Consider the following 27,718-nt stretch of genomic DNA (forward strand, 5'->3'; position numbering starts at 1 on the left):
CCATCCCCACGCTTACGATAGGAATTTCCACGTTTTCAGAGAAACGCCTTTAGCGCTATGGAATGTTGCAGTTAAAGGGACACTAAGGTCAAATAAAAATTAACGTCAGAGTGAAAGCTCAATGTATGACACCTAAAACGACCATGTTATCAGCAACAGTGCCCTACTTACCGAGAAATTAAGGTAAATGCACAAGAACACAAGCGCCACAATAGGAGTCTCTAAAAATCATCCCGATGACATCAGACGGACCACCTACAATTAATCACTAGTAATCGATCTAGCTGCTCTAAAAAAAGAACGTTTCGTGCATCAAGAGATGCAATAAAATAGTGCTTGTTCGTTTCTGTTTGATTCATGGAAAAAATAACCGCCGGACGTTACTATGGGGAGCGGCGCGAGTGGTTCAAAAATTGAATTTTCACGTAGTTACACTCTATACTTTAATTTCCTTGGTCACACTGGACGTGTAGTGCCACCTAGCAGGGCGCAGTTAAACCAAAAAACGTCTGCCATAGCCTCTGAGGGCGGGCGCGTGCGCCCGCCATTTCGGAGGTTATTGTTGTTGCAGCTATGGCTCCCGCTGCTTTCGGTCTGCTGCTACTAGCGCAGTAAAACCGGGCAACATTGTGCACGGCAACGTGAGCCGGTTCGGTCAGTCCGTTCCTTGAGCCGGGTAATTTGAAGTGCACTAACCCGATGCGAACCACTAAAACGTGATTTTATTTTAAAATATGCCCTTCCCTGCCACAAAAGTAACAGTACGAGGTTTTCGGAACGCTATTTCAACAATCAACGCCAACCTAATAGTTGCCTCTAGTGTCCCTTTAATTCTACAATGCCACTTTTGCAATATCTGATAAACTACCTATCAAGAACACAGTATCACACTTCTATAGCCACAGCTCTCCTAGACGTCCGATTGATTTCATGGCTGGTGCCACATTCCAAATTCCCTGCCTGCAGTTGCAACAACCCAGGTCTGCTTCGTACGTGCAGGGTTAAAAAATCTAGTGCTCTTGAGCACGAAAAAAAAAAAAGCAAGCAGGTGTTCACTGCTGAAACTAGATATTCGCGGAAAAACAAGCTGCTTAAGTGGATGCTCGGGCATGTTGGTACATCTTTGAAAACCAAATAGTGCGAAAGATCGAGCACTAGAATGAGGGGAAGACACACACAACAAGAGTGCTGTTGCTTGTGTGCCACTCTTCTTCTAGTTCTCAGTTTTTCGTTCAGTTTTATTTTATGAAGACATGCTGTACACAGCTTTACCAAAATAATAATAAATAAAAGCGAATAAATAAAAACGAGTACAATTTTTCTTTTTCATGAAAAAATAAAACACCTCCAAGGCTAAAAATAGATTAATAGAAGCAAATCAATTTTGCAAAAAAATTTATCTGCTACGCTGTTATGGTAGGCTCTAATCAATTCTGTTTTGAAACATTTTTTTATGAAAAAAATACAGTATTTTTACTTTGATCGTCGCTGTGTTTTTTCGCCCATGATAATCTGTATGTTGCACACAGTGCACCGTTCACAGAGGCAGACACTTAAAGGTGTCACATAGTGCAAACAAGGGACTCAGCAGAAAAGGTCCTAGCTGAACGCAACGATTCACCAATGGAGCCTGTTTGATCGACAATATTTAATCAGATATTGGGGACACACAACAGTCACCATCATATATCATGGAATAGTTGGGTGAGAACACTTGCCCGTCAGCATACCCTTGCAATAAGACTCATAGTGACAACTACACCAGCTTCATAACAAATTCAGACAAACTTGTAAGGTGTTACTCGAATTGTCCACATGTACAGTCAGTGATACTTGGGTCTTTGTTTTCTGGTATTTACATAGGGTGTATGCTACAGTGGAATCCAAATGAAAATATTTTGGTTTGGCCATAAATTCATTGTCTAAAATTCAGCGTTTAGAACAGGACAACAAGCATACACTACACAGGCCCAATGAGCCGGTTATAGCTCATCAGCAATGGCCAAGGAAATAAAGGCCAGAGAAGAAGCATAAGTTGCATGTGACATGCCAATGGTATACCTGTGCAATGCCACGAGCTCTGTGTGTTGACATGTTGTAAACAACGTACAATGGACAAATACACTGTCATATGCAAGCAGAACGGTGAACTGGCAACAGCAACAATAAAAAGCCTTGCTGAACACTCCTCCATTGTACACTTGTAAGTTATTCCCATTTTAAAAACATTCCTTCACTTACAAGATTAACGAGAATGGCTTTTGTTGAACACTTAACACCATGCATATAAGTTACTCTTCTCTTAGGTGCTTTTGTAAGTCCCACAGTCTTTCAATAAACACAAGGAACAATGAATGACAAGTACCAAGGGTGACTTAACACGGTAAGAAGTAGTATGTAGGCAGGGTGATAGAACGGGTGCACAGCGAGCCTTGCGAAAATTTGTGCGTCAGAACTGTGCACTCTTCAACAAAGTCTAAATTAATGACGTCAGCGTCTTAATTGAAGGCTTGTGCGATTGACATAAATAAATGATCGTCGAGGTAATGCAAAGGCACCAACACGGAGGAAGGGTAATGGTGGAGGAATTAGACGAACACTTCTACAAATTGGCCTTGCATAAACAATAAACGTCGAAAGTCTTAAGTTACGTCGGAAAGTGAGCAAAAATGCGAGACATTGATGCACAAAAAAAAGAAGACAGGTCACGTAGGGACATGGCACTTTGAGTGCATTTGCTTTGAGAAACCAATATATGGACTCAAGTGTGCAAAAAAAAAAAGGGGGCATCACAGTAATCTCTTAAAGGACATCCCTGATACTTATGTCATGGCAAAATATATCTCTGCCACATTTGCAGCATTACAAGCTTAAGGCATCATGGCATGACCTCGACAAGTGCGAAGTGTGGCAAGAGCTGACGCAACTACATCTCGTCATCTCCAAGTTGAACCTTTTATAAGTTTTTTTTCGTGTGCAGGCTCTATACATGTCACCTTTAATGATCTCTTTGAAAGGGCAGAGCACCCAGTCGTTCCAAGAAATACACAGTTCATCATAAGGACACACAGGAAATTTGAAGACTGCAGGTCCACAGTCGACGTGGAAGCAGTTGCTGACATGGCCATGTACATCTTACAAAAGCAGAACTTCCCAATGTACTGTGTGAGCAGTTGATTCATGCACTGTTCGGTACCATAGTTGGTTATATAGCAAAGCTGTTACGATGCATGCACAAACTCGTCGTATGCTATATAACAGGACATGGAATTTGGCATAAGATAGGACTCGTGACAAGGATGGCCGTGAGTACTTGGGAAGTTGTGTTCGTCCTTTTGCAGAACATCGTATGTGCGACAAGAGTAGCAGCGACGCTTATCTTACTTTTCCTTCCTTTTTCTTTGGGGCACAAACTGTTCATGATAAGCAACTCCGATGAGCAGCACATTGGCCTGGGAAGCTTCACGACACATCTTTCGTGGTATTGCCTGACGACAAGAGCGATCAGCACTTTGTGGCTTATAGGACTGAACACTTGAGAGACTCAACACTTTTTGCAACCGGAACCAATTTGTAATATTGGCAATATGGCTTAGTAAGCGACAGCCAGCACTTACCATAAAAATGCACACCGAAAGCCTCGCTTACAAACAGCATGCTTTTCTAGGACCACTTCACGGTTTAAGCCATACAAGCCTAGAGAAAAAGTAACAACCACAGGCCAAACACGATAAAAAAGAAAGCACGTAGACAGATGAAGTATATTGCCTTTTGTACCATACACCAGGATTGAGCACAGCACATTTTTTTTTGCACTCTATTTGTGCAATTTAACAAAGCTACTAGAGAAATAACAACCCCAAATGTCGAAGAGAAAAACAACTTTGCCCATAATCGTCAGGGGAATCAAACATACACCTCCACTCAAACAAAAGCAATTGAGAAAGACAGTCAAACGTGAGGTGAACAGTAATGAGAGGACAAGTGATCCCAGAATGGCTTCCCAGGCGTACACACACAGTACGTCGAAAACAACAGCACTCTTTAAAATAGATGTCCAAGTGGAGATCATGCCACAAACCGAAAGTCACAAGAAAGAAAAAAAAGTAGCCTAAAATAATTTGTAAGAGCACTACGCGACATGTTATGTTACTGCCCTGCCCGAGAGAGAAAAAAAAAACACCGTAAAGTACAAACACTAGGGCTGCCTTGTCCTGGACAGTCTGACTAGGCCGGTTTTAGATTTCTTTTGCCGCACAGACACACATCTCAGTAAGCCGACAGTCGCTCTCAAAGACGTCGGCACGGGGCAAGTGGCATTTGCGGCGAACAGCAGAGCTCGGACTAACTTCATCCTATTCCACGTGGTCATGGCTTCTTTTCTTTTGTATCCTGCGAATGATTGTGCGACCGCTGATCTTGTGAAAGATGACAAGCGACGTGGTTGCAATGTTGCCCAAGAAGAGGATGAAGAAGATTACTGCTGACACGAAAACCTGTGGTGGACGTGTTGAAAAAGAAGGTAAAAAGCAGCAAACATTAGTCAAAATGGCGGTAAGTCAAATATTCTACCCTTTGCTTAAATCTACTAAGCATCATTATGGAGGAAATGTTTGGACAGTTACAAGTAAATGGGTCACAAAAATATCATGTTAGCGCACTACAAGGAAAATGTTGGCGACTAATTATGTATAATGTTTGCTCACCTGCCACTCTGTGCACTCTGAAAGGAGACTGAGATGATACAACGTATATGCATTGTACAGCTGGAACATCTGTGAACACACAGAACACACAAAGTTAACGACTAAACAATGACAATCACTGTCCCAAAGCAACATGAATGCTGTGAGTTATGTGTAATGAGGAATTAGGGATTCTGCTTCCTGAAGCTCTTAAATGTGCACTGTACTTCCAGTAAATATTTAAGTGTGTCTGCCCCCCCAACTTCATAAAAATCAAACCTTTGACAAACGTATTTACCCAGTGATACCATAAGTACTGGTCTGTACACCCCTAAAGACAGTTAACGTTTCTAAAATGATTTGGAAGGGTTCATACCGTTACTCTTTCTATCTAACACTACCAAAAAATTCTGAGCAAGCCCCCCTTCCCCCCCACCCCCACACACAAAAAAAGCAATATCGCCGGAAAAGTGGGGGATGGTGCAGTATCTAAGAACTGGATCAAAATTCAAGAAGGGGGCAAAACTTTCGCAGGCACTTGCTGGCCCCCAATGTTCCTTGGTCGTCTTCTGGCTCTCGTTCCTAGCGCGGGGCATTGCAACACCGAAGCACTGTTTCCAGCGATTTATGTAATAGCTGGAGGCTACGAAGTTGCTCAACTGCATGCTGTTGACGACTTCAATGGCTTTTTGAAAAGAACCCAGTTGCTGACGAAACGTCCTGAACTTCTTTCGCGCTCAAGGTAGTTGAACAGCGCATCGTCAGTGTGTTCGCTGAACACTGGTGTGCTGTTGCTGAGCTTCCATCAAGGTTTTGCCTTCCCGTAAATTAGGTGCAGCGAATTATCGAAATTCTTCTGTTATTCCTGTATTCGCTTCCAATCGAGCTTGAAACGTCGAGATTTCTGGTGCATGTCCTTTCGGTTTTCTCAATGTCAGCGAATAACCTTGATTTTCTTCACCACTGTGTAGGACTGCATGGGCATAGGCTGACCACTCACCGCAAACACAAAGCAACCAATGGCGCAGAGCAATCTGGCTGAAGTGCAAAGCAGGATTAGATTGCATTAGGTTCATGGCAGCCAGCAAGACCACACAAAAAAATTGGATTATGTGTAGAAAATCTACAGAAACTTTTTGTCAACTGGATGTGGCAGGCCACTGTTGCCTAGGCACATTGTCGCAAAGCGGTGGAAGGGGGGCGCTTTCCCGGCACGGCACTGACATTTGAAATTGCCAGTGAAGTTGGAGGTGGCGGAGGCTTATATGGGTGGGGGTGCTTGCTTGGAATTTCGATTTTACAGTAGTTCACTGGGCAGCACCACTGCCACAATGAGCTAGGTTGCTGGAACTACACGTGCCCCTTATAAGCTGCAGCCCATGCTTTTTTACGATAATACAGTAATCCTTGAATCACTTTACTTGAAATATCATTTTAATAAGTATTTTTTCTAATCTCCACTCAGGTGAATTATAATTAAGCCTCAATGCTCAAGGCGCACAAAGAGCTTCACTAGCTTCAAACGAAGTGGCAAGCAGAGACGTCGCTGAGTGGTGGCAACACTTTTGTGCATGCAGTGTCAAATTAACGCCGTCAATGAACAGGCCATGACAGTAAGTAAAATCTCGTTAATTCGACCCCTGTTCATTCAGAATTTCGGTTATTTTGGCCATGGCGTCTGATCCTGTCCAAAATGTACATTGTTCTATGACTGAGAACTCTCATTAATTCGGACAAATGCGGCCGCACTTCGGTTGATTCGACTACCGACCGCGGTCGAGTCACGGCGGGGAAGCAGCAGCGGATTCTGCTGGCCAAATTGACGGCGTATCTAAACAACTTTGGGTCGAATTGCGGCCTCTGAGATTCAAAACTTCGTCCATGACTTGTAAATCTCGAAGGCACAAAAAAAAAAAAAAAAAAAAAAAAAAAAACACATGGTGGTTTAAATGACCAAAATGGAAGGCAGGGCATTGCTACTGTCATCAGCAACAGGCAACTTACGGATTTGCCTTTCCTTTTTCTTGCGCGTCAAGCAGGTTTGCGTGGATTGTTCACCTCTCGTTTAAATTATATTTATCTGTACATGATCGGTGCCGCCTGCAGTTTTACTGTTTGCTATTTTTTGAAAAGTTCAACTGTTTTTATTTCGTTTTTATCACCATGCGTTTTTTTGTGTGTGTTTGTGTTGTCTACATCGTGCGTGCGCGCGCGACCACCACCCGAGCAACGGCGAGATGGCTTCCCCTTCATCTCCTGCGGCCCCAACTCCTGCAGCGAAGAGGGCGAAGTACGAAGCAAAGGATTTGGCTGCGAAGGTGAAAATATTGAAGGCGTTGCAAGCGGGAGCATCTCAAAAAGAAGTGATGAAAAAATTCAATGTAAAGAAAAGCATGCTGAGCACTTACATGAAGAACGAAAAGCAGATTATGAAAGCGCATGACGGGGACATGTTTGGCGAACAAAGGAAGAGGCTTCGAACGGCAGCAAATCCCAAGCTAAAAGAAGCGCTGTTGCACTGGATTGCCGTTTCACGCGATGCACGTTTGCCCTTGAGCGGCCCCCTTATCTGCGCACAAGCAGAGAAGTACGTGGTGACCATGACCATTGACTCCTTCAATGCATCAGAAGGCTGGTGCGACCGCTTCAAGGAGCAACATGGGCTGGTGTTCCGCAACGTGTGTGGTGAAAGTGCTGCGGCTGACAAAAGTGTTGTGCAGGACAGGCAGTCTGTACTATCTGCGCGCCTTTCTACGTACGAGCCGTGCAACATTTTCAACGCTGATAAGACAGCGCTGTTCTATAAGGCTCTGCGTGACAAGGCAATCGCGTTTAAGGGGGACCCGTGTGTCGGTGGAAAACGAAGTAAAGAGCGCGTGACAGTTCTTTTGGCCGCTAACATGACCAGCACAGAGCGACTGTCTCTGCTAGTGATCGGGAAGGCTGCGAAGCCAAGCTCTTTTAAGAATAGTAAGCAGCTGCCTGTCGACTACCGGTTCAACAGAAAGGCTTGGATGACTGCCGAACTCTTTCAAGCCTGGCTGCGTCAGCTTGACCGGCGCATTGCGGCCAAGGCTCGGAAGGTGTTGTTCGTGCTAGACAACTGTAATGCGCACACGAAGGTATCCGGGCTCGAGAACATTGTACTGCTATTCCTGCCTCTGAACACAATGGCTTCCCTGCAGCCGATGGACAGTTCGTAAAAAGCTGCTATCGACGGCAGGTACTCGAGCGGATGTTGCTTTGGAGTCAGGCAAGCTGTACGAAGTAAACCTGCTAAGTGCAATGCACATGCTGACATACGTGTGGAACATCATACCGCCTGAAGTAGTCGCAAACTGCTTTAGGCATAGCGGCTTCGTGCACGATGCTGCTGACCCGGGGGTGGTGGCCGATGAGGAAACCGGCGAAGAGCAAGACAGCCGCTATGTGAGCATCATGCCATCTAATGTGCCCCTGGGCGATTACTTCGCAATTGACAGCGATGTTGCCGTGGCCGGCACAGTGATCGACAGCGATATCTTCGCTGAAGTCTTGGACGGCAAAGGGTAATCGGCTGACGAGGACAGATGCTGACGAGCATCCATGCCACACTATGATGGAGGCTGCGTATGCGTAGGCTGTTTTGGAGGACATATGCATGCTTTCCTTGGAAAATGTGCGTGGACTAAGCCACCTGCAAGAACTTCGCAAAATTGTGACTTCATAGCACACTGCGTCTGTGAAGCAAACCGCGATCACAGACTTTTTCAAGAAATAGAAGTCTGATGTTGTAGGAGACATTTTTCATGTGTTTTGTTAGTGCTAACAATAATTCATACCCTCGGTTAATTTGGACATTCTCTCTGGTCCTATGAAGTCCGATTTAACAGGGTTTTACTGTATAAAAGACTGCTGACTGCCTAGTAACGAGTACTAAGCGAGTGCCGAGGCTCTCAGCTGTTTACAGTCACCGACAGATTTTTCAGACGAAGAATTCAGACGATGGAAATTTCAGACTTCATAAATGCATCATAAATGTTTAGGTAGCATTAATATAGATTCTCGCAATTATCTTTTGGACTTTATGCTCAAAAGTGACATTTTTTAGACTAAAGCTCATTTTAGGCTACAGCTCTAAATTTTGAAAGCCACCATGTGGAATTTCCCACTGGCTTAGTCAAGCTTGGGCTCCAGCGGCCAGTTGTCTCCGAGATTGGAGGTGTGCACGATTTTCCAGTCTCGGAGGCAATGCACACTCTCCCTTGGCTGTTAAAACCATGGAGTTAGAACTGACTCTAGAAAGAAAGCTTTTTGAAGGCCCTTATATTAGAATCTCCGACACCAAGGGCGATGCCACTGCTGTCATTACCCTACTGTGCAAGCATCAAGAGTCCCTCATATCCATGATAGACTTGACAGTGGTATTCAGTCTTTCTCCTAATTATTGAAAATGACTCACGCAAAGTTCTCATAAATATGTGTCAACAAAAAGCCCAGACGACTACACACTGCAACTCACAATTAGGTCAGAGGATGCACAATAGGACCCGATCTCAAAGTCAAATGTTGATTTAGATTGCCTACACTGGTAACGTATAATAGCGATAGCTTTAGTCGATCTGTAAATACCGTAGAAACCGAAATATAGGTCGACCCATTGTGTTTCAACTTGCAGTTGTGTTCAGACTTGCGTTGCGTTCTGACTTGCAGTTGTAGTGCAATTGAAGCTAGACTGTGTTTGCTTGTGTCAAGTGGTCGCTTATATCGAAATACCCCTTACTGAGAACTTTTTCTTCGTGCCACACACTTTGTTATAATGAGGGATCACTGTATCTCTGCAGTGAAACTGAAGAGCACACAAACTGTGCCAAAGGGACAATAAACATTGCATGTAACAATAATAACAGTGGAGATCAACAGTTTTACTCACATATGCAAAATAGAGGAATGGAAGCAGAAAGGAAAGGCCACGCCACATCCAAGACCGAAATCCATCTGTAATAAAAGCAGAGAAAATACATAGAAACTAAAGGAGAATACCGAAGAGAAGCAACACGCGTTTTTCTCTGCCGATTCTGATTGTGCGTATTCCATAACCTCAAACAGTTTGATTGATATGCGGGGATTAATGTCCCAAAACAACCCTATAATGATTATGAGAGACGCCGTAGTGGAGGGCCCCGGAAATTTCAACCACTTGGGGTTTTTTAATGTGCAACCAGATCTGAGCACATGGGCCTACAGCATTTTCACCTCCATCAAAATGCAGCCGCCACTGCTGGGATATAACCTCAAACAGTGACTGCTTGCAAGAGTAAAATTTTATATCTCACTAAACTTCGCACAACTTTGCACATCATCATCTTTTTTTGCCCTTGCAGTCTAAAGAGATTCGACATGCTATTTAAAACCTGCCAATACTATTTGCATTCAGCCGGCGCCAGCTTCACACTCAAGCCCATTAACCAAATTCAAGATATGACACCTTCAACCATCTTTACCCTATTCCCCTATATCTGCTCATTCTACATAATGTCGTCATTCCAAATGTCAATATTTGCCAGTAGTGCTAATGAAGAACTGCATAATAAAATGAACAAGAACTCAGCATATAGCGCCATGTCAAGTGCTGTCTTTGCTTTCACTAAATTTCGTTCAAAGCCCCTTTTATTGCTCCCACACTCAACTTGGTGCAGCAAGACTTGAGAGCAGTGAAACCATTTAAAGCAGCTTCTCACAGCTTGACAAACATGTATGACTCGAACCAAAGTTGCTAAACTACATGACAGCACGCTGAATGCTGCCATGGAAAATCTATAGGGCGTATGCACTGAGCCTTGATTCGCAAAGTGGCAATACCATTGCCGCACCATTTTGAAGATCTGTTCATATGTGCCATCTATGCTAACCGTGTGTCGGCGTGCAGGACGTGTTGCAGAGGCCCCTAGTGATCCAGGTCGTTATACGAATCTTGAAGACGGCGCGCGTGGTGTGTTTTTTGAACATGCGGCGACAGTGCAGACTATCAAAATGGCGACGCCGACGCTAGTACTCCTTACTCATGAATGACATCAAGTGCATACCAACAATAACCTCAGCATATATTCAAACCTCTCAGTTCAGAGAGCTGGACCGCACGAGAGTGCTACTGTGTTGAGCCACATACTTGATTTATCATCAACCTTAGTAAACATGAGTAGTGGAATAGCATGAGCACTCTGTCAGCTAGGAGCCTAATTAGCTATCAACAGGGGTGTGGACGGTGCGAAACCTCTACTGATGGCTACTTGGACAAATGCAGCAGCTGCCCAACCCTAGAGTCATATAATTGGTACTTAGAACTATGATGACCGTACTGCAAAGGTCACAGCAACTACTGCCACGACTTCAAAACTGCAGTCTGCAAGCACTGCATACAGACAATGGAGGATCAATTTTGGCAAGTCAATAAGTTTTGGTTGCTTCCAGCTGTTTAGATCAACAAACGTCTTTGGTTTAACACGCATGGTTTTGTTAAAAGCCTAATAGTTACCTAGAGTGAAAACTGCCGCTGCAACACCATTGTATGCATCGAAACGCTAGGATACATCTAATTCTAATTAGCATTATTTATGAAGAGCCCTAACACCCCAGACACATGCATGGCTTTAATACGGTCCTTGCGTCAAAATGGGTGATTTCCTACTGATGCAGCGTGCAGTCAGCTAGTTCTTTTTTTTGCTTTAGAGAGAAACAAACATTACTGTATATTACTCTGAGAGCTGCTGCTTTCGTACACACATATGAACAATTGAAAAGTGAGAACTTCAAACAACAAACTTCTGTTCACTGGACAACTGCTTTGTCACAGAGCAGTCATGCAGTCTGATAGAACCAAGCACTCACTAATTGTGATGTCCATGTTGTGGCTTTCACCCAGAGCTCTAAGTCTGTACAAGCATCCTTGTTGGTAGTAAAACTGCCAGAACTGGATTATACCTGCCCCACAAAGAAGGCACGATTGATAAGTTATGACAAAAGAGAAAACGTGTCAACTTAATAGAGATGCCAGAGTACGAGTGATCTATATTTTTGGGTATCAAGGTACCTAAAAGTGGTGCAATGCACACAAGAGAGTAAATTATCAACTATCGAAACCCAACAACCGCAATTCACAATTGCAGATTACTATAAGAGCTCCCCCCCCCCCCCCCCCCACTGTCAACAAAAAGCATTCATCAAATATTCCGGAAAGATAAAGAATAAACGTGTTCCAAGTTTTTATTTTTTGCTTTATCAGCAACACTACCATTCCTAGTCCTACTGCTACATAATAATCATAAATTGTTACTGTCCCTGTGGCACTGATTCAAGGTTCAGTTTTCTGGATTAGCTTTTGTAGTTTACCAATAAGTCCGTTTGGCAGTACAGTTACAACTTCAAAGATAAATGTCAGTGTTTCCGAAGAAATAGCTACGGCGGTTTTGCAGATAGCAATCTCTAAATGTTTAGAGGTCTTGCACACGAAAGCTACAATACCATGATGAGGAACACAATAGAAGGGGACCCCCAGATTAAATTGGCTGCTTGGGGTTCTTCATTGTGCGCCCTATAGCTTTTTTAAACCTGAAAACATGGGTGTTCTTGCATTTTACAAATCACATCATTTCAACAGAAGGATACGATTCTTCTCATTCACATATAGGAAAGCAAGCACAGTGAAACATTCACAGTGAACCCAGTTTTTAAGCTTTCAGTAACCGCTCGATGCAGTTGTCACAGATGGTGGGGAAACCAGAAAGGTATGGCAAAAGCAGTATGTGATTTCGAATAAATATTCTCGTGCGAGATGCACTAAAAGAATATCCACAAGGCTGTAACCCACTGCGAAAAACTGTAATTTCCTCGAATATAGCAAGCCAATAAAAGGGTAGCCTGAACCGACTGCGCTGAAATATTTCTACATTTAGATACACAGCACGTCTAAACAACGCTCCAACAATGAATGTTGCCAAAGCCAATGTTTCAGTCGGAAAATAGGACTCGTCAAAATGCTGGATCCACCATCACTCCTATTTCAACTATCACTTTTGACCTACTCGGTCTGCAGGAAAGCAAAAATCGCAACAATGCAGGATAGAACAGGGAAATTGAGCGGGCCACTTACTTATGAAGCAGACGTACCATGTGAACTGTCTTCGGAACATTCCATATATAACACCGTCAGGCCTGGAAATTAATGCAAGCTTAAGTGCTGGCTGGTACAGGTAATGATGTGCAGTAGCTGAGCTCAAATCAACTTTCAGTACATTTTGTGTAAGGTATACCAAACAGACTTATTTTAACCAGGCTGCCAGACTACGTTAAATAAAAAAAAAGTTGCGGGCTACATGACAGCCAGTGTTTAAAAAGGACATCAAGCAGCAAATGCAGTCACTCTGATGAAAATCTCTACATAAATCTTGTAATAACAGAACTAACAAATAAATTTTAGAGTAGTATTTCTGGAGCAATTAAAAGCTTTCCAGTTGGACTACTTAATTTAATTAATTGATTTATTTCTAGTGCAACAATACAAGATTGTCAAGGTGCTTGTGGCGAAAGGTGACTTCACAAGAAGCATCACCTGACTAGGCCTTTGGCACCAAACAAGCATTCACTGCACAACACAGCGACATGCATGTGGTACATAATACACACAATACTATATGTACTATTATCCCACCGAGTTTAATTTCAAAACGTTATGAACATTTATTTATTTGGGTTTTTATACCTGTGTGGGGATGAAGCTATAGGCTAGAAACATGTTAGTAACAGTGACAAGTGAATGCAGGGGTTATTATATGCTAGCATTGGCGAGAAGCAGGGTTGGGTAGAGATACCTGGAAAAGTATTCGAAATAAAGATGTCGAAATACACAAGCTGGAAGCCTGAAATAGAGATACTGAGATACTTAACAGGATATTCTGGAGATACTTTTGCAAACATAGTGATGTTTCCCTAAATGCAGTAACTGCAATATTTTTTACTTTGGGAATGCTCGTGCTCTTGCCTGACACGTACTACTGATAAACATGTCAGCTCTTTTCCGACAAAAAAAAAAAAAAGTAACGAGGTATCCTCTTCCTGCCTAAAAACACGAAACAATTGATACATTGTCAGAGTATTTCACTACTGGGATACAGAGATACATATACATGAAAGTATCTTGAAGATACTATCGCAATACTTTTGTATCGTGATACTGCCCAGCCCTGGCAAGGTGTTCAGGATATCCCAGTAGTAATGCAGTTTGTACAGTTGTGGCACCATAATTTATTTTTTGATTTATTTACCAATACCTAACAGGCCTTGTAGAGGCATTGTGTAAGCGGGGTCGATACAAAGTAAGAACAAATTGGATTAACATTAAAAGCAATAGCAAGTGCAGCAAAACATGTGTAAGTACAAAAGCAGTCATATGTACCTTTAGATTATAAAAGATGATGAACAAGCATGCTTGCAACACAAAAAAAGAAATGCAACAGTGTGTTAGACATATCGAATGCAAGCACAGGGAACAAATTGTGCAATTTACAGTTACTACCGAGTTGGCATAACAATGACATAATGAACAAAACTTAAAACAACAGCATCACTTAGCTGATAAAATAGAAGAAAGAAAAAAGAAGGGAATGCATGAATCATGGGACCAAATAGGTCAGATGAGCATCATCAGTGAAATGGCTAAGGCGCTTGCCAAATTTACCGTGACAGCACAACAGGGCGATGCTGTTCACAAGAAATCCGCCTGGCCTGCGCGGAACGCGCAGCACAGTCACAGCGAAAGCTGGAAGAGCGGCCTTTCAGAGCCTTTTCTAAACACTCTTTGGGTAATTGCTACAAGCACACTTGCTGGGTACCCAGCACGGCATATATAATCATAACTTCGCTGTAGTAGGTCGGCATTCACTATGCTATCCTTTGTCATTCTTCAGAGAAGCATGGTATCCGCTAAACACGTGCAAGGAATTTTGTGCAAATTTTTTATGCAGTGGCCGATGATGAAGAACTAAGCCTGAAGTGGGTTTGCGCCAAATAGGTGATCAAGAACAAGCTTTTGTAATGGGTCATTGGACGACCTAATCATGCAATTCGCATTGTTCGACGCCTGGTTCTTCCTTTGCTCTTCTAAAACACTTCATTACTCCTATTAACGCGATTATTTTCCAGACATCAAGCCTGCTCAAGGCGAACTCGCAAACGAGTTCCAAGCAGCGGCTTGGCTTAGTAGGTAGAATACTGGGCTGGCACCTAGGGGACCTAGGTTCGAATCCCACTGTGTCCTCGGTGTTTTTTATTTATCGAGTTTTTATTTTTCTTATTCCGTGCGAAAGTGGTTATGAACACTGGCGGCGGCTGACAGCTACGGTGCCACACGTGACCCGTGTTGTCATCTCGTAACAGCTTTTGCTGTAATATCATTCAATAAGGGTATGGCACGCGTAAGTGAAAAGTAGTTAAAAGCATTAGTGGTACCATAGCTGCCGTTGCAGCTTGTTTTTTAGCTGGGTCCAACTCCGATCGAGCTGGGAATGTTGAACATTCGCAGCTTGATTGCAGTTTGACCCAGCCTTACATCGCTTACTCTTGCAAATGTACAGTGTACCATTACTTTAGTTTAGATGAACTTATAGCAATCATTCTTGTTTTAATACATGCAGTGCTGATTCCAAGTTATTGTAATACGATAATTTGCTTTCTCACACTCAGTTTAGAAATAAATCTTGCTCCTGTATTTACAGAAACTGTTTAATAATTTAGAACTATTTTTTTTTTCTGAAAGCTGCACCAACACGTTTCTTTTCATTTATTTATGTTCGGTCATGTGTTTTATTCACATAGTTTTTTTTTGCATTAACCTGTTTGTGCATCGCACTTTTGAGTTTATCCATCATGTGTTTGTTGTAAAAAAAAAAAAAGGGGGACACAGACCTCATTAAGGCTTCATGTGGAGTTTTGTCTGCGTTTCGTTATCTGTACATTCTATAGATCCGAAATGAAGATCAAGTTAAAGCTCATGTTCCTCCAGCTCATGGGTTCTTCCCACAGAACTGCTTTGCCAAAAGCCTGTGGTGTTGGAATGTCTAAACAAGAACTTATGAATCGTACCAGACAATAATGATCCCAGCTTGTGCGGTTGTTATGAAGTGGTGTAGCCTCCACCATCCTTTTATTCTGCAATGAGAATACAAGAAAAAAAAGTCAGACAAAGGAAGAAAGGACAAGTGTTAAAAAATTGAACTCTCATTTTTTTTTTAAAGAACCTTCCGATCAAGCTAAGTACGTTTCAAGTAGTGCTGTTTCCAAGCAAGCGCACATGGACACTTACGAATCTATTCAACTTACTTTGAACCGTTGACTGCCAGAATGCTTTCTCGTATTGTGAGTGTGCAGTAGTACCAGACAAGAAGAAAGTGCAGGATGGCATCACATGCCCTGAAAGCATCGAGAAACGTCGGGTCATCTTTAATTATTGCAATAACTCAGCAGCCCATCATAAAATTAAACACAATTAAATTTAATGCAGCACCTACAATAGTAATCTGCAGAGAACTAAAATCTCACACACTGTGTAACAAAAAGAAAATGCTGCCCACACTAAAATTTAAAAAAAAAGTTTTCTTTTGAAGTACAGCTTTTGTAACAAACTCTATACAAAGCCCAGAGACTTTAAAAACAAGGGCTGGGTGTGGTTATGTCGGACAGTGGTACGATCATGGTGTCATAATAATAAAAAGTAATATCAATAATAATAATAACTGTTGGAGACTTACATCTCAAAATTACTAAAAGATTATTGGACATGCTGGAGGGTTCCAGAAATTTCAGCCACCTAGAGTTTTTTAACGAGAACCTGGATGTTAGCACGCAAGTCTATATTACAATGGTTCTTACATGGCATTTAGCGAAGAGATTTCACAGCATCCACAAAACCCATCCTTAAAAATAAAAAAATAAAATCCATTTTTTTGAGGCAGACTGTTCTACAAAACAACTCTTATTTTTCATGCTTCACCACATAACGCCTTTGCATTGCAGTGGAGCTGATTTTTGCTTCCACTTCCATTTAGGTTTATTTATAATTGTCTGTGCTTTTGACCCCCACAAGAATGCGGACGCTGATGCCAGGAATGTAAACGGTGTCCTCGAGCACTGTACAATGGCAGCACTATTCATTTGAGGTTACAATGGCAGATAGAATACTATGTAGTAAAGATAAGAAGACTTGCTAAACTTTGAGCAACACAACCCTGATAGAACATCGTGGCTTAAATTTTTTTGCCACGGCCTGTCCTTGTTCAAGCAATCGAGAAGTAAACAATAAATAAAAATGATAGAATTACTAACCTGTAGTTCATTAATATGCACAATATAGACACGACCAGAATTAACATGGTGACTTTCAGCTTGAACCTCTCGTATTCGTCCTTGTACCGATACCTAAAGCAAAGCGAACAGCAAAGGTCACATGTAAGAAGCGCTTGTGAATGAGCACAGCCCAAGATGGCATTCACTGTATGCACCAACTTACTTTTCTGTATCCCTGAGGAAAAGGTTGACGCTTCCAAGCACAATCTGCAAGTAAATACTGCAGAAAGAGGAAAAGACAGGTGAGAGTCATCATAGGAAGGACTCAAAGAATATAAAGGTTAACTTTTTAGTCTATTTCTTAATTTTCACCAACTGTCCAATAAGGCTTCACTTAGAGCAGCTCAACTTCAGCTGGCAGTGGAAAACACGCCTTGTTCACCGCGACCATTTCTTGTTTCAATTTGATAATCGCACAAAGCCTGTTGCGATGTCACTAGAACGCCTAAAAAATGTAGCAGAACAGTCATAGAGTGGGCTTTCTGGTGCTCTTTTGTCATTGTTGTGAAGCTGTTTGAATCAAAGGATTCAATTGCTGTCAACTTTGCAATGCCAACTTAAAAAATGACAGTGAGAAACCTGTGAACCAATTCATCAAGATACCTTACGATGATAGTGCTATGAGCTCGTATTAGCTAAGTGTTCATGTTAGAACTGGAGCCAGACTGTGGAAGAAACTTGAGTATGTAAAGATCATATACTAGCCTGCAATAAAAGAGAACACCAGGTCCAGGCCATCAAAAGCACATCGTGAACATACCCGGGGTGCAAAGTTAGTTACGTTTGCTGCAGCAGTTCTGCATGATGTAATCACAAAGTTTACAAATAGAAGCAGTAGTGATGCGTCAGCACTATTGATGCTATTACTACAAGAAGTTTCAGATGACATTAGGGTTTGTGTATGAAAATGCCAGGATGACATGGATGTATGAAGCAAGCATTGGCCCTGCTTGCTTCATGTATGCAACAACAAATGCGGTAAATTTAATCAGCACCTTAGTTCCCCAGACAAAGCATAGTTAGACTTATCTTCAGTTCAAACTTCTCCAAAGGTGTTGAAATATGAGGGGTAATGACCTAATAATCTTATACCACCGGGATACTACCTCAGAAAATGTTTTTCTTAAAGAAAACCAACCGAAAATTAAGAAATCTGAAGAGCACATATAACATTGCTCAGTCTTTTTCCCAAACATTTCTGACGTTGCAGTAGCTTTGCACTCGTGGCAGGACGCAACCAGTTGTGATCGCAACAAAGCTATTTATTAAAGCAGTGGACAGCAGAAATATTTCATATGTCCGCTTACCACATAAGCAGATGCTGGCTAAATAACCATTTTTAGAAATAGAATCATGATAGCAACATAAAATGGAATGTTTATGAAAAATTATGAAGCCCACATTGATAAGACCATGAAAAACGAAGGCACAGTGTTGTGTTGCTCTATAAACCTCGGAGACTTTCTTGCACCGTATTCTACAGTAAGTCTTCACGTTAAGAAGCCCCCTATAAAATGATGCAGTACAGTCAACCCACTTGTAACAACACTGAAGTGCCACAAAATCTTTGTAGTTATCACCAACAATTGCTATAAAGAAAGTGCACAAAAAAGAAGGGGGGGGACCCCTGTTACAAAAAAACTATATCGAATGGGATGTCCCAATAGACATCAATGATAAGATGACAAAGCTGTTCATTTTTTTGGAGTTTCTTGAAAATTTGGACGCTTTCATGGGATTGCCAGAAGCCCTATAGAGCCAATGTACGATGCCTGATTCAATGAAAAATCTGAAATTCTTACTCAAGCCGCCTTTTCGATAGTGCATTAACAGTAGCCAAAGCTGCTCCCACGCTAGAACAGATTTTAAAAATCAGCTTTGCTGCAGTGGCACATCGCTATGCAGTGAAGTGTACCCCAAATACAAAGGGGACCTGGGAGATGCTGGGTTTGTGGGCGGAGGTTCTGCAAATTAAATTTGTCATTCTTTTCTTTCTTCTGAAGAATTTCGCATTTCATTACCTTTTGGAACAGACCCCGATGGCCACAATCATTGTTATAACCAATAATACGGCATGCGGGCATCGCTGTAAGAGGGTGATTCACATACAAAAATTGACAGTGCAGCAGCCTCTCATTGTTCAAAGTAATATATAGTCGAACCCCTTTATACGAGGCACTGATATAGGAGACAAATGGGTATAAATTAAGAGACACCAACGTGCCTATGGTAAAATATGGATTGATAAGAAAATGCTGACGAGGTACCCTGCTTATAAAAGACGTCTCATATAAAAAAACTAGAATTCCTGCTCAGAGCACGCCTCTTATAAAGGGGTTTAGCTGTATTGTCAAAACCGGTACCACTATAAGTGGGCTTGACTGTAATATTCGAAGAAGGTAGGACTTCGTATTTCTAATACTTAGATTACTGACAAACCTATGAATATATGCACTGTTCTGAGGACTCTGAATTAGCTATAACAGAATTTTTTATGTGCAAGGCAGCATCTTGTTTTTCCCGTTTAGAAAAAGACACGCAAGACGCGGGGCTAAATAGGCAAGGTTAAAGCAAGTCAAATCACTACCTACCTCTCGAAGTCATTTTGACTGAAAGATATGAAAACACAACATGGAACATTTACACGAGATTACTTTGGGATTAAAACGCAAAGCAAAATTACCCATTAGAACGTGGCAAGTCCTGGGCCATGTCGTCCAGGTGATTCCGCTTGGCATCCAGCTTTTGCAGCAACTGTGCTTTCTGCGCCTTGTCATCGTCGCTGGCTGGCTGGATCTTGCTCAGTGACTCGAGGATCTGCGACGACCGGTACCGGTGGTGCCGAAGGCCTTTGAGGCACTCGTCCTGGGACCGCTGCACCTCTCCGGTCAGCACCATGTACTGACGATACGACTTCTGCAAAGGTTGCGAAATGCGTGAATGAGATGAATAGGTAACGATGATAAAACGAGGCAAAAAGTTAAGAATCAGCTTCTGACCTTATCGCAAGTTCACTGCTCAACAGAATCAAGTCCAAAACAAAAGTGGCATCGCTGGGATCGCTAGCCTGTGGCTAAGGGACATTTCTTCCTCCCCTCACAACACGCTTTTGTCTATAGCGGTGCGATTTTCCTCATGACATTATAACAATTATAAAAACACCCAAGAGACAAGTACATACAGCCTAATGAAGCATTGCCACAGTGAAAGTTTCATTTCTAAAAATTTTGCTTTAAGTATCCCAACAGCAAATGCAAGTGTAATGTCAAGAGTTATAACGTTTTTCGTCCTTAAGGCTTGTTTCATATAGGGCTCTCTATCCTAGCTTAGTAAAAATTACTGAAACTTGCTGAATTCTTCCTCTGATTGTTTTAGAAAACTCAACAGATCCCATCTTCACTGGTGAAAGCAGTCTATGCTGGTTTATTGGTACACAATGTTGTAGTAGCAAATTGGTATAGAAACAAGACAGTGCAAACCAACTCTCACTTTCTGAGCCTGTTGTAATTCACAGGGTGGTTAAAACAACACGGGTCATTTATCAGGTTTAGCATCGCAAAGCGAATTAAGCAACCATAATATCAAGAGTGGCTTTTCTTTTTGGTACTGAAAGCGGGAAACCTAGTAAGAAGGTTAAGATGATTTCTTTCCTTGGGTGTCCCTTTCCATTTAACACACCTTATACGCCTTTCGGAAAAAGTCCCGTAGTGACTAGACCCCATGCAGACTAATGCAATCGACCCGCATTCTAAAACTGTATAAGAAGCTCTTCGAAGCAAATGTCGCTTTCTCTTGCACAGCATCTGGGCCCATGATCATTTGTACTTTGTGCTGGAGAGCAAGCGGGCAAAAAATAAAACGAAGAACTGCCCGATCCGAGAGCAGTGTTAAAGTAGGGCTACAAAAGCTATAGAATGGGGGACGGGTTGGCCCATCAATACACTTTTCTTTTCGTTTGCCAGATGTACTGCGTTCAGAAACCCTACGAAGTAGCTGAGCTGCTTCAGGTGCATAAAATTTTACTCAAAATAAAATGACACATTCTGTTACGTTTGACTGAATGATGAGACATTGGGCATATAGCCAGCTGGCTTTGAAATTGCACAATTGCTTTATAAATCTTTTTTTTCTTGTGCTATGGACATGTCAAGTAGTCTCGAGCATAGTTACAATGCTACATAGTGGGCCTGAATGTTGGCATTTACATGGCTATCAATGAAGACGAGACAAGTCGAAAAATGCCTTTTTTTTTTAAACTACGTATATTTTTTATTTGATGTCTCTACTCTCACAACAACAACAACAACAACAACAAAAAAAAGAGTATCGTAACTCAACTCAAAGTAGGTTAAAATCGCTTTTGCAGAGTGCAAGGTGGCTACTAAACACTAAAAACGGTTCACTGTCTCGAGTGCACTGGAAATTGTCACCTGGCTGCTTGCCATTGCGTTTCACATAAGGAGTTCACTAAAGCCAGATGCTCAAAATAACGATGATTGCCAAGCGCTAATGATGAAAGAAATAGTTTTAAAAACATATCTTTGTCAAATAAGTGCGATTTGACTTATACTTTCAAAATGCATCTTTTTTTTTTTAAATTCATTTTTGGGCAACTTCCCGAGTTTAGACATCACGTTATTGGTAATTTTGTTACCCATATCAGGATGAAATTCGGCCCAACATATGCCTTAACATGTGAAGGATGCAAGTATCTTTTTTACAACTTGATCTTGCCTGTAGAATTATTATGTATCTTGAGAAAGCAATTAGTATGGGCTGAGAAAAATAAGAATTATTATATCACAACTTTTCTTGATCATTAAAATGTCTTATATTCACTTTCTTGATGGTTATTTGCATTCTACAGTTCATGTGGAGTAATATGAGCCATTAATGGCTCAGAACTATAAATGTTTAGTGGCACAAGAAGTTGGTCAAAAACGAACTATACTTTACACATTGTCATGGCACAAAATGAAAACTGTGCAACTCACTGTAGAACTAATTACATATTTGAAATCGGCATGAAAGTATATATACACACACACACACACGCACACACACACACATATATACAGTGAAAATTTCATTGTTCCAGGCGAAAATTAATAACACTCTTTTTCTAGAATCACATGTTTCCTTAAGCAACATATAATCAACATTAAAAAAAAAAATGGCATGGAAGATTCTCCTTGATAGGTAGGCTTACAATGTACATAGTGAAATTCATCACAGCAAATTGCTCTCAGACAAATTCTGGAGGTGCATAAACATAGAAACAAAGGTGAAATCATGACGACAAGAATAAAACTGCAAAGGTATTGAACAGCTGGTGACACTAATCACAGAGGCATTTAGGAAAGATAAGGTGAGACGGAAAATACGACAGAAGCTCAGCTTTTTTTTTTTTCCCCTCTTTCTCTCTCTATCACAGCATCTCGGTGCTCATCTCGGCTTTCCTAAAAATCACTAATACCTCAGACTCCATCGAGCAGTCCAGTTCAACTGCTCCAATCCAATAATAGCAGCGGCTCATGTAATTAAATTCTGTGAAATACAACAGGGTAGCTATGTGTCAAGGTCAGCTACCGACGAATGAAGGCTACATCAACATCATGACAGAACTTTGAGAGCGAAATAGTGTGTGTACAAATTAGTGAAGTTTAATAATTTTATGTGCATATACCACATTTATTTAATAATAATTATTCGTGTATAACAACTCAAAACCACCACGTGATTATGAGAGGTGCCGTAGTGGAGGGCTCCATAAATTTCGACCACTTGAGGTTCTTTAACTTGTACCTAAATTTAAGCACACTGGTCTCAAGCATTTTGGCCTTCATTGAAAACGCAGCCGCCACAGCCGAGCTTCGATCACGCGACCAGCGGGTCAGCAGCCAAGTGCATTAGCCACTAGACCACCGTGGCGAGTGAGACTACGTTAAATTACGAAGCAGAGGAATAAATTATAAGTCAACAATCCTTTGTTTGCTGAGAATCACAAGTATTCCCTAATAATCACACATGCCTCATGTGTCAAATTTCCATGTCCCTTTTTTTTGGGGGGCTGCAGTTCTCAGATGGTTCATGCTAAGTTGTATCAACGGATTCAAAAACAGGCCGTTTTTCCACTTGGGGATATGCTTTCGGCATTTAATAATGCTATTCTGCTAAAGTATTCACAACCGGGACAAACAAGAAGGGCAGCAATCTGGCATAACAGAGGCTCTAAAGCTTAGAGCCTGCCCATAGCATAACCACATGGCACAAACAATATGACACTGAACAAAGGAATGATTACATGAAAAGCAAATCACTTTACACAAGAACAAATTAAGCGTCAAAATGTGCTGAAAACCAGTAAACAAGCATTCTGATATACTTTGTACTTCGATTTCATGTATGTCAACTGTAAAAATAACCTGCCCATTAACTAGCTTTTCGAGCAATGTGTGATGAAGTCCCGCGACACTACAAATAAAAAAAATTATTTTCATTGCTACTGCTGCGACGCCTTTCCTTACTAGGAAGAAATCCTACAGTACAAAACATTTTCTTATATTTTTTAGGCTAGATTTGATGATGTTACAGTAGAAGTAGTCGTTTGTGTATCACCTATAGACTGCATAGTAAGAGATTGGTTCGAAATAGTGTTCACCATCAAAATGCAGATGCTATGGCCAAGATGACCCTCACAATCTTGAACTCCGCTACATAGCCCCATAACACGCTGGGCTGCTGTCCTAGGTTGAGAAAGTTCAGAATGCACTGTAGCTTATGCAATGCTGGATTGCCGCATGTCACTACGTAAATGTTTGGCATGCTCTTGTCAAAGGTCTCCAAGAACGAAAAGATATTTACCCGCTTTGAATAAGAAACTAAACATTGAAAAATTCAATTGGCTATATGAATATACAAGAGTGAAGTTTCAACTGGAGGAGGCAACCAGTAGTCTACAAAGAGCATGTTCCAATGACTGACACTACCAAAAAACCGGGAAGCTTGGTGTGTTGTAGACCAAGAGGAAACACGTGTATAAGAATACCAACTTCTAGTACTATTAAATTCAAGCAGCCTTAAGTTGCTGAAGCACTCTACTGTGGCTTAAGTCAGTGAAAGAGTGTGGGTGTATTAAGTCATGAAATCATGACTCCAGCAGACAATCCCTGATAGCAGCACAATGTTTTATTGCATAGTGACAACAGACAGTAAGTTAAACACACCTGCTACTTGTACACTGGGGCTATTAATAACGGCAGCAAGTTAACAAGCACTAGGAGCGATACTGAGCTGCTCTTTATTTCACTCTTCTGGCATCGAGGGCTGTTGAAGGCTGGATAAACGCATGCAAACCAGAGCAATGATGTATTCAATGTCACCCCGACAATGCAACGAAATCTAGAAAGCTCTTATCTGCACACAACAGATGCGCTGCATCTGTCACTTGTCTGAAGAGGCCTACTTATCTGCAGACAGGCGTGGAGGTAAGATAACAAACAAGCAGAGAATATTTTTTCAGTCCCTTGACACAAAAACATCCCCCAGGTGTTTTTACAAGGACAAAACGTAAGAGCCGCATGTTTTAGTTTTTTTTGTGTCTACTTTGTTCTGGTTCTTCCTGGGTGCTATTTTATATAAAAGAGCAGACCGAACAGCACGACTGCTGCTGGTGCATCCATGTGGTCTTGTGAAAACTAGCTTTGCCTGGCCTACTAGCTGCACAGTGCACTCACTACAGACGCAAGCTCCCGTTTCATAATACATTCACAGGCCAACAACCTATATACGAGAACTATTGTACAACGTTTAAAGATTATTATTACAACCTGAAGTTGTCTGTCATAGTTACATTAATTGTACGCCAGCTTCCTCGGGAGGCAAAGAAAACTTTTTCTTGTCAAGATGGGAGCCTGGGTCAGATAAGCTTGCTAGGCGAGTTTTGCGAGCTCTTATTTCTTGTCGGGCAATGATTTACATTTCAAAATTACGTGTAATGAAAACCGTTCACTAACTGGCTCACATACTGCAATTTCAGTCGACCTCCGAGTTTTCCTGCAGCAGTGTACATGAGAGTTTATTATGATTTGTTCCTTTACCCCATTTACCCAGCCACACACAAAATTCAGTCATCAGGACCGGCAATCCAAGGTGTGGGACAAGCTTTCAACAGCACTCCCTTGCTGTACGCCCATGCATAGCTGAATCGCGCTTGAGCAGCCAACCGCACCTCTAGAGGAAATCTCCAGTCCTTACATTCGAACCGGGTCTATAAAAAAAAAAAAAAAAGCTGAGAAGCCCTTTTCTTTCCATGGCGTAGGCCCGAACTTTCTGGTTCCCCTTCGGGGAATAGGCGCCGGAAACTCGGCCGGAATACACGACACTAATGACACTGCTTTTCCTTCGTAGTTTTTCATTTTGTTACCGACGGCGGATTCTCTCCATCGAACGTTCCCGCCAGTTTTTTTCCTGTTCGAAAAACGTACACGTTGAACTGCGATGGCCACGCTGGAAGCACTGAATCAGCAGCTTACCTACGGGGAAAGGGGGATAGGGGAGCACGTGGGAAAGAAACGTGCACGCGCGGGGTAAGTGTAGACGGCGACTGCGTGCTTTTATTAGGCTTTTTTTTTTATATAATGCCAGTTGATCGCCAAAAGGGCCAGGAAAACACGCACAGAATTGGCTGACGCGGCGATCGACCTTGGGGGTGAATCGACGGCGCATCGGCCGAGACGGCCAACTCGCCGGAACAACTAATAACGGTGTGCTTTGCTTCACACGCAGGGATTAAGAGGACGTGAAAGAAACAAAACACGGCGAGGCTGAGGAAAGAGGGAGCAGGCAAGGTTTGTTTGTAGCCAACGTTCGCAATTGGTGTTACGGTCAAGCATGCAAGCGAGCGACGCTTCATCATCTTTTTTTCAAACGTATATTCACTATCAAGACTGCGTTCTCAAAATTTCGCACGTGATTTTTTTTTTTTTACAAGGACATGAAGATACAACGCAAAAATGCGGCCTTACGCTACACTTACGCCCTGAGACAACGAACTTAGCGGCGACTCACCGAGTGAAAGCCTAGGGACGTTGGATTAACGACCGACGACAAAGTTTGATCTCGTCGACCACGATGGAATGACACACATCGAAACGCTAGCATAACCAGCGCATGGGGGCCCAGCATGACATTATGACAAAGGACACGCTTGTCAAAAACAAAATCAATGTCTAGGAGGTCGTGCTTGGGCCGTGCTTGGGCCATAAAATCGCAGACGGCAACAAGCAGCTCTCACCAAGCGGTCCGCTAGCGCAAACGACGTAACAAGCGACGTAACTAATCGACGTAACAAGCGGAGAACCACGTGCGAAGAACTCACCTCTAAGTCGCAGTATTCCTTCTCGAGCTGATCCCATTCTTCAATGCAGGCGGTCAACGGCAGCGAATCGCTCATCTCAGCGGATGCGTGGAATGAGCGACGAATGCGAGCAGTGTAGCCAGCGCTCGCCGAAGCTCACAACACGTCGGCGAAGGATGAATCGGCACGACCAAGACGCCGCAGAAAGGCCGCACGGAGGACAACGTCACGATAACCACTCCAACCGACGATACTTCGGTCGCTTCGGCTTCTCTTTTCGATCACACCCTCTCACAACACAGACTGCGTTCGCTTCCACTCGCCTCGTCGCTGGCCTTGCGTCGCCTGTAGAAGCGGGTAGCAGGCTTGCGATTTCGTTGCACTCTCAAGTTGGCTCTTGACACTTGGATTGGATTGCGTACGTTCTCCGACTGTAACGTCATTCGTGACGTTCTGTAGAGCGGGAAATTCAAGGCGGCTGCTTCGCGCGTTGCTTAGGTTTTCCCGTGACGCACGGCGTCGTGATTAATCGTATGTCTCTGGACAACGAAATATATGTGGGGCTTAATTTTTTTTTTCACGTGCCCTTTCACTTGCACAGAACGTTGGTTTGGTGGGAACAATAACTATGCAAGAGCAACGAGGATCGTTTGAACTTCATTCGTTCGATAATGCGCGTATTTCTTCTTTTTTCTGTCGCAGAACGACTTTGTGTAACACATGAGCACATTTAGTTTTCCACATGACGTAATGAACGCAGCTTCTAACGGTTCAAGTGACAAAATGTGGGGACCTAAATGACGTCAATACATAGGTTTTCATTATATTTAATTGTGGCCGTACCGTAGTTTTCACCCACCTACCATTATTACCGATTTTCCGCTCAGCTTCACTAATGAAGACGAAGAAGTGTGTTTTCAATAGGAGCTACTTTTGCTAAGTTCAGGCATAATTCTGCCTTGAACGTTGCTGGCCCTTTTTCGAGTTCCTGTTTAGCTGTCTTCGGCGTCTAGGTGCACCCTTCCGGGGTGTGTGGCCATTGCGGGCGGTGCTGACTTGAGCTCAGCTGACTGATGTCTGTCGCGTCTCCCGGCCAGGCAAACTCTGCCTGGTCGGCATCCCACACTAATGATAATTTACCCATTGATCTTTTCTTGCGCAGCGTTCGCAGCAGCATTCCGGTGGCTCTGGTCCCAACAAATGGGGCTTCAATTCATATGAAAAACCTCAAAAACATCCAGGAACAGCTACGGAAGGTGACCGAACACTTCCAACTCATCACCGAGGTGCGACAGTTTGG

General features: G+C 42.4%; 1 protein-coding gene across 1 annotated transcript; it reads right to left on the reverse strand.

Moving 5' to 3' along the window:
* Positions 1-1,633: 1,633 nt before the first annotated feature.
* On the reverse strand, positions 1,634-26,790 carry LOC119174561 (transmembrane protein 120B-A). Its single transcript, XM_037425528.2, has 11 exons — positions 26,440-26,790; positions 19,744-19,976; positions 17,224-17,280; positions 17,040-17,132; positions 16,038-16,127; positions 15,801-15,866; positions 12,814-12,875; positions 11,553-11,645; positions 9,598-9,662; positions 4,707-4,775; positions 1,634-4,496 (listed from the first exon to the last, which is right to left on the reverse strand). Exons 1-11 carry the CDS (start codon positions 26,512-26,514, stop codon positions 4,356-4,358), a joined length of 1,044 nt encoding a protein of 347 aa, XP_037281425.2. The 5' UTR covers positions 26,515-26,790; the 3' UTR covers positions 1,634-4,355.
* Between the last annotated feature and the right edge of the window lie 928 nt (positions 26,791-27,718).

The sequence above is a fragment of the Rhipicephalus microplus genome, chromosome 3 (genome assembly GCF_043290135.1).
Source record: "Rhipicephalus microplus isolate Deutch F79 chromosome 3, USDA_Rmic, whole genome shotgun sequence".
Lineage (NCBI taxonomy): Eukaryota > Metazoa > Arthropoda > Arachnida > Ixodida > Ixodidae > Rhipicephalus > Rhipicephalus microplus.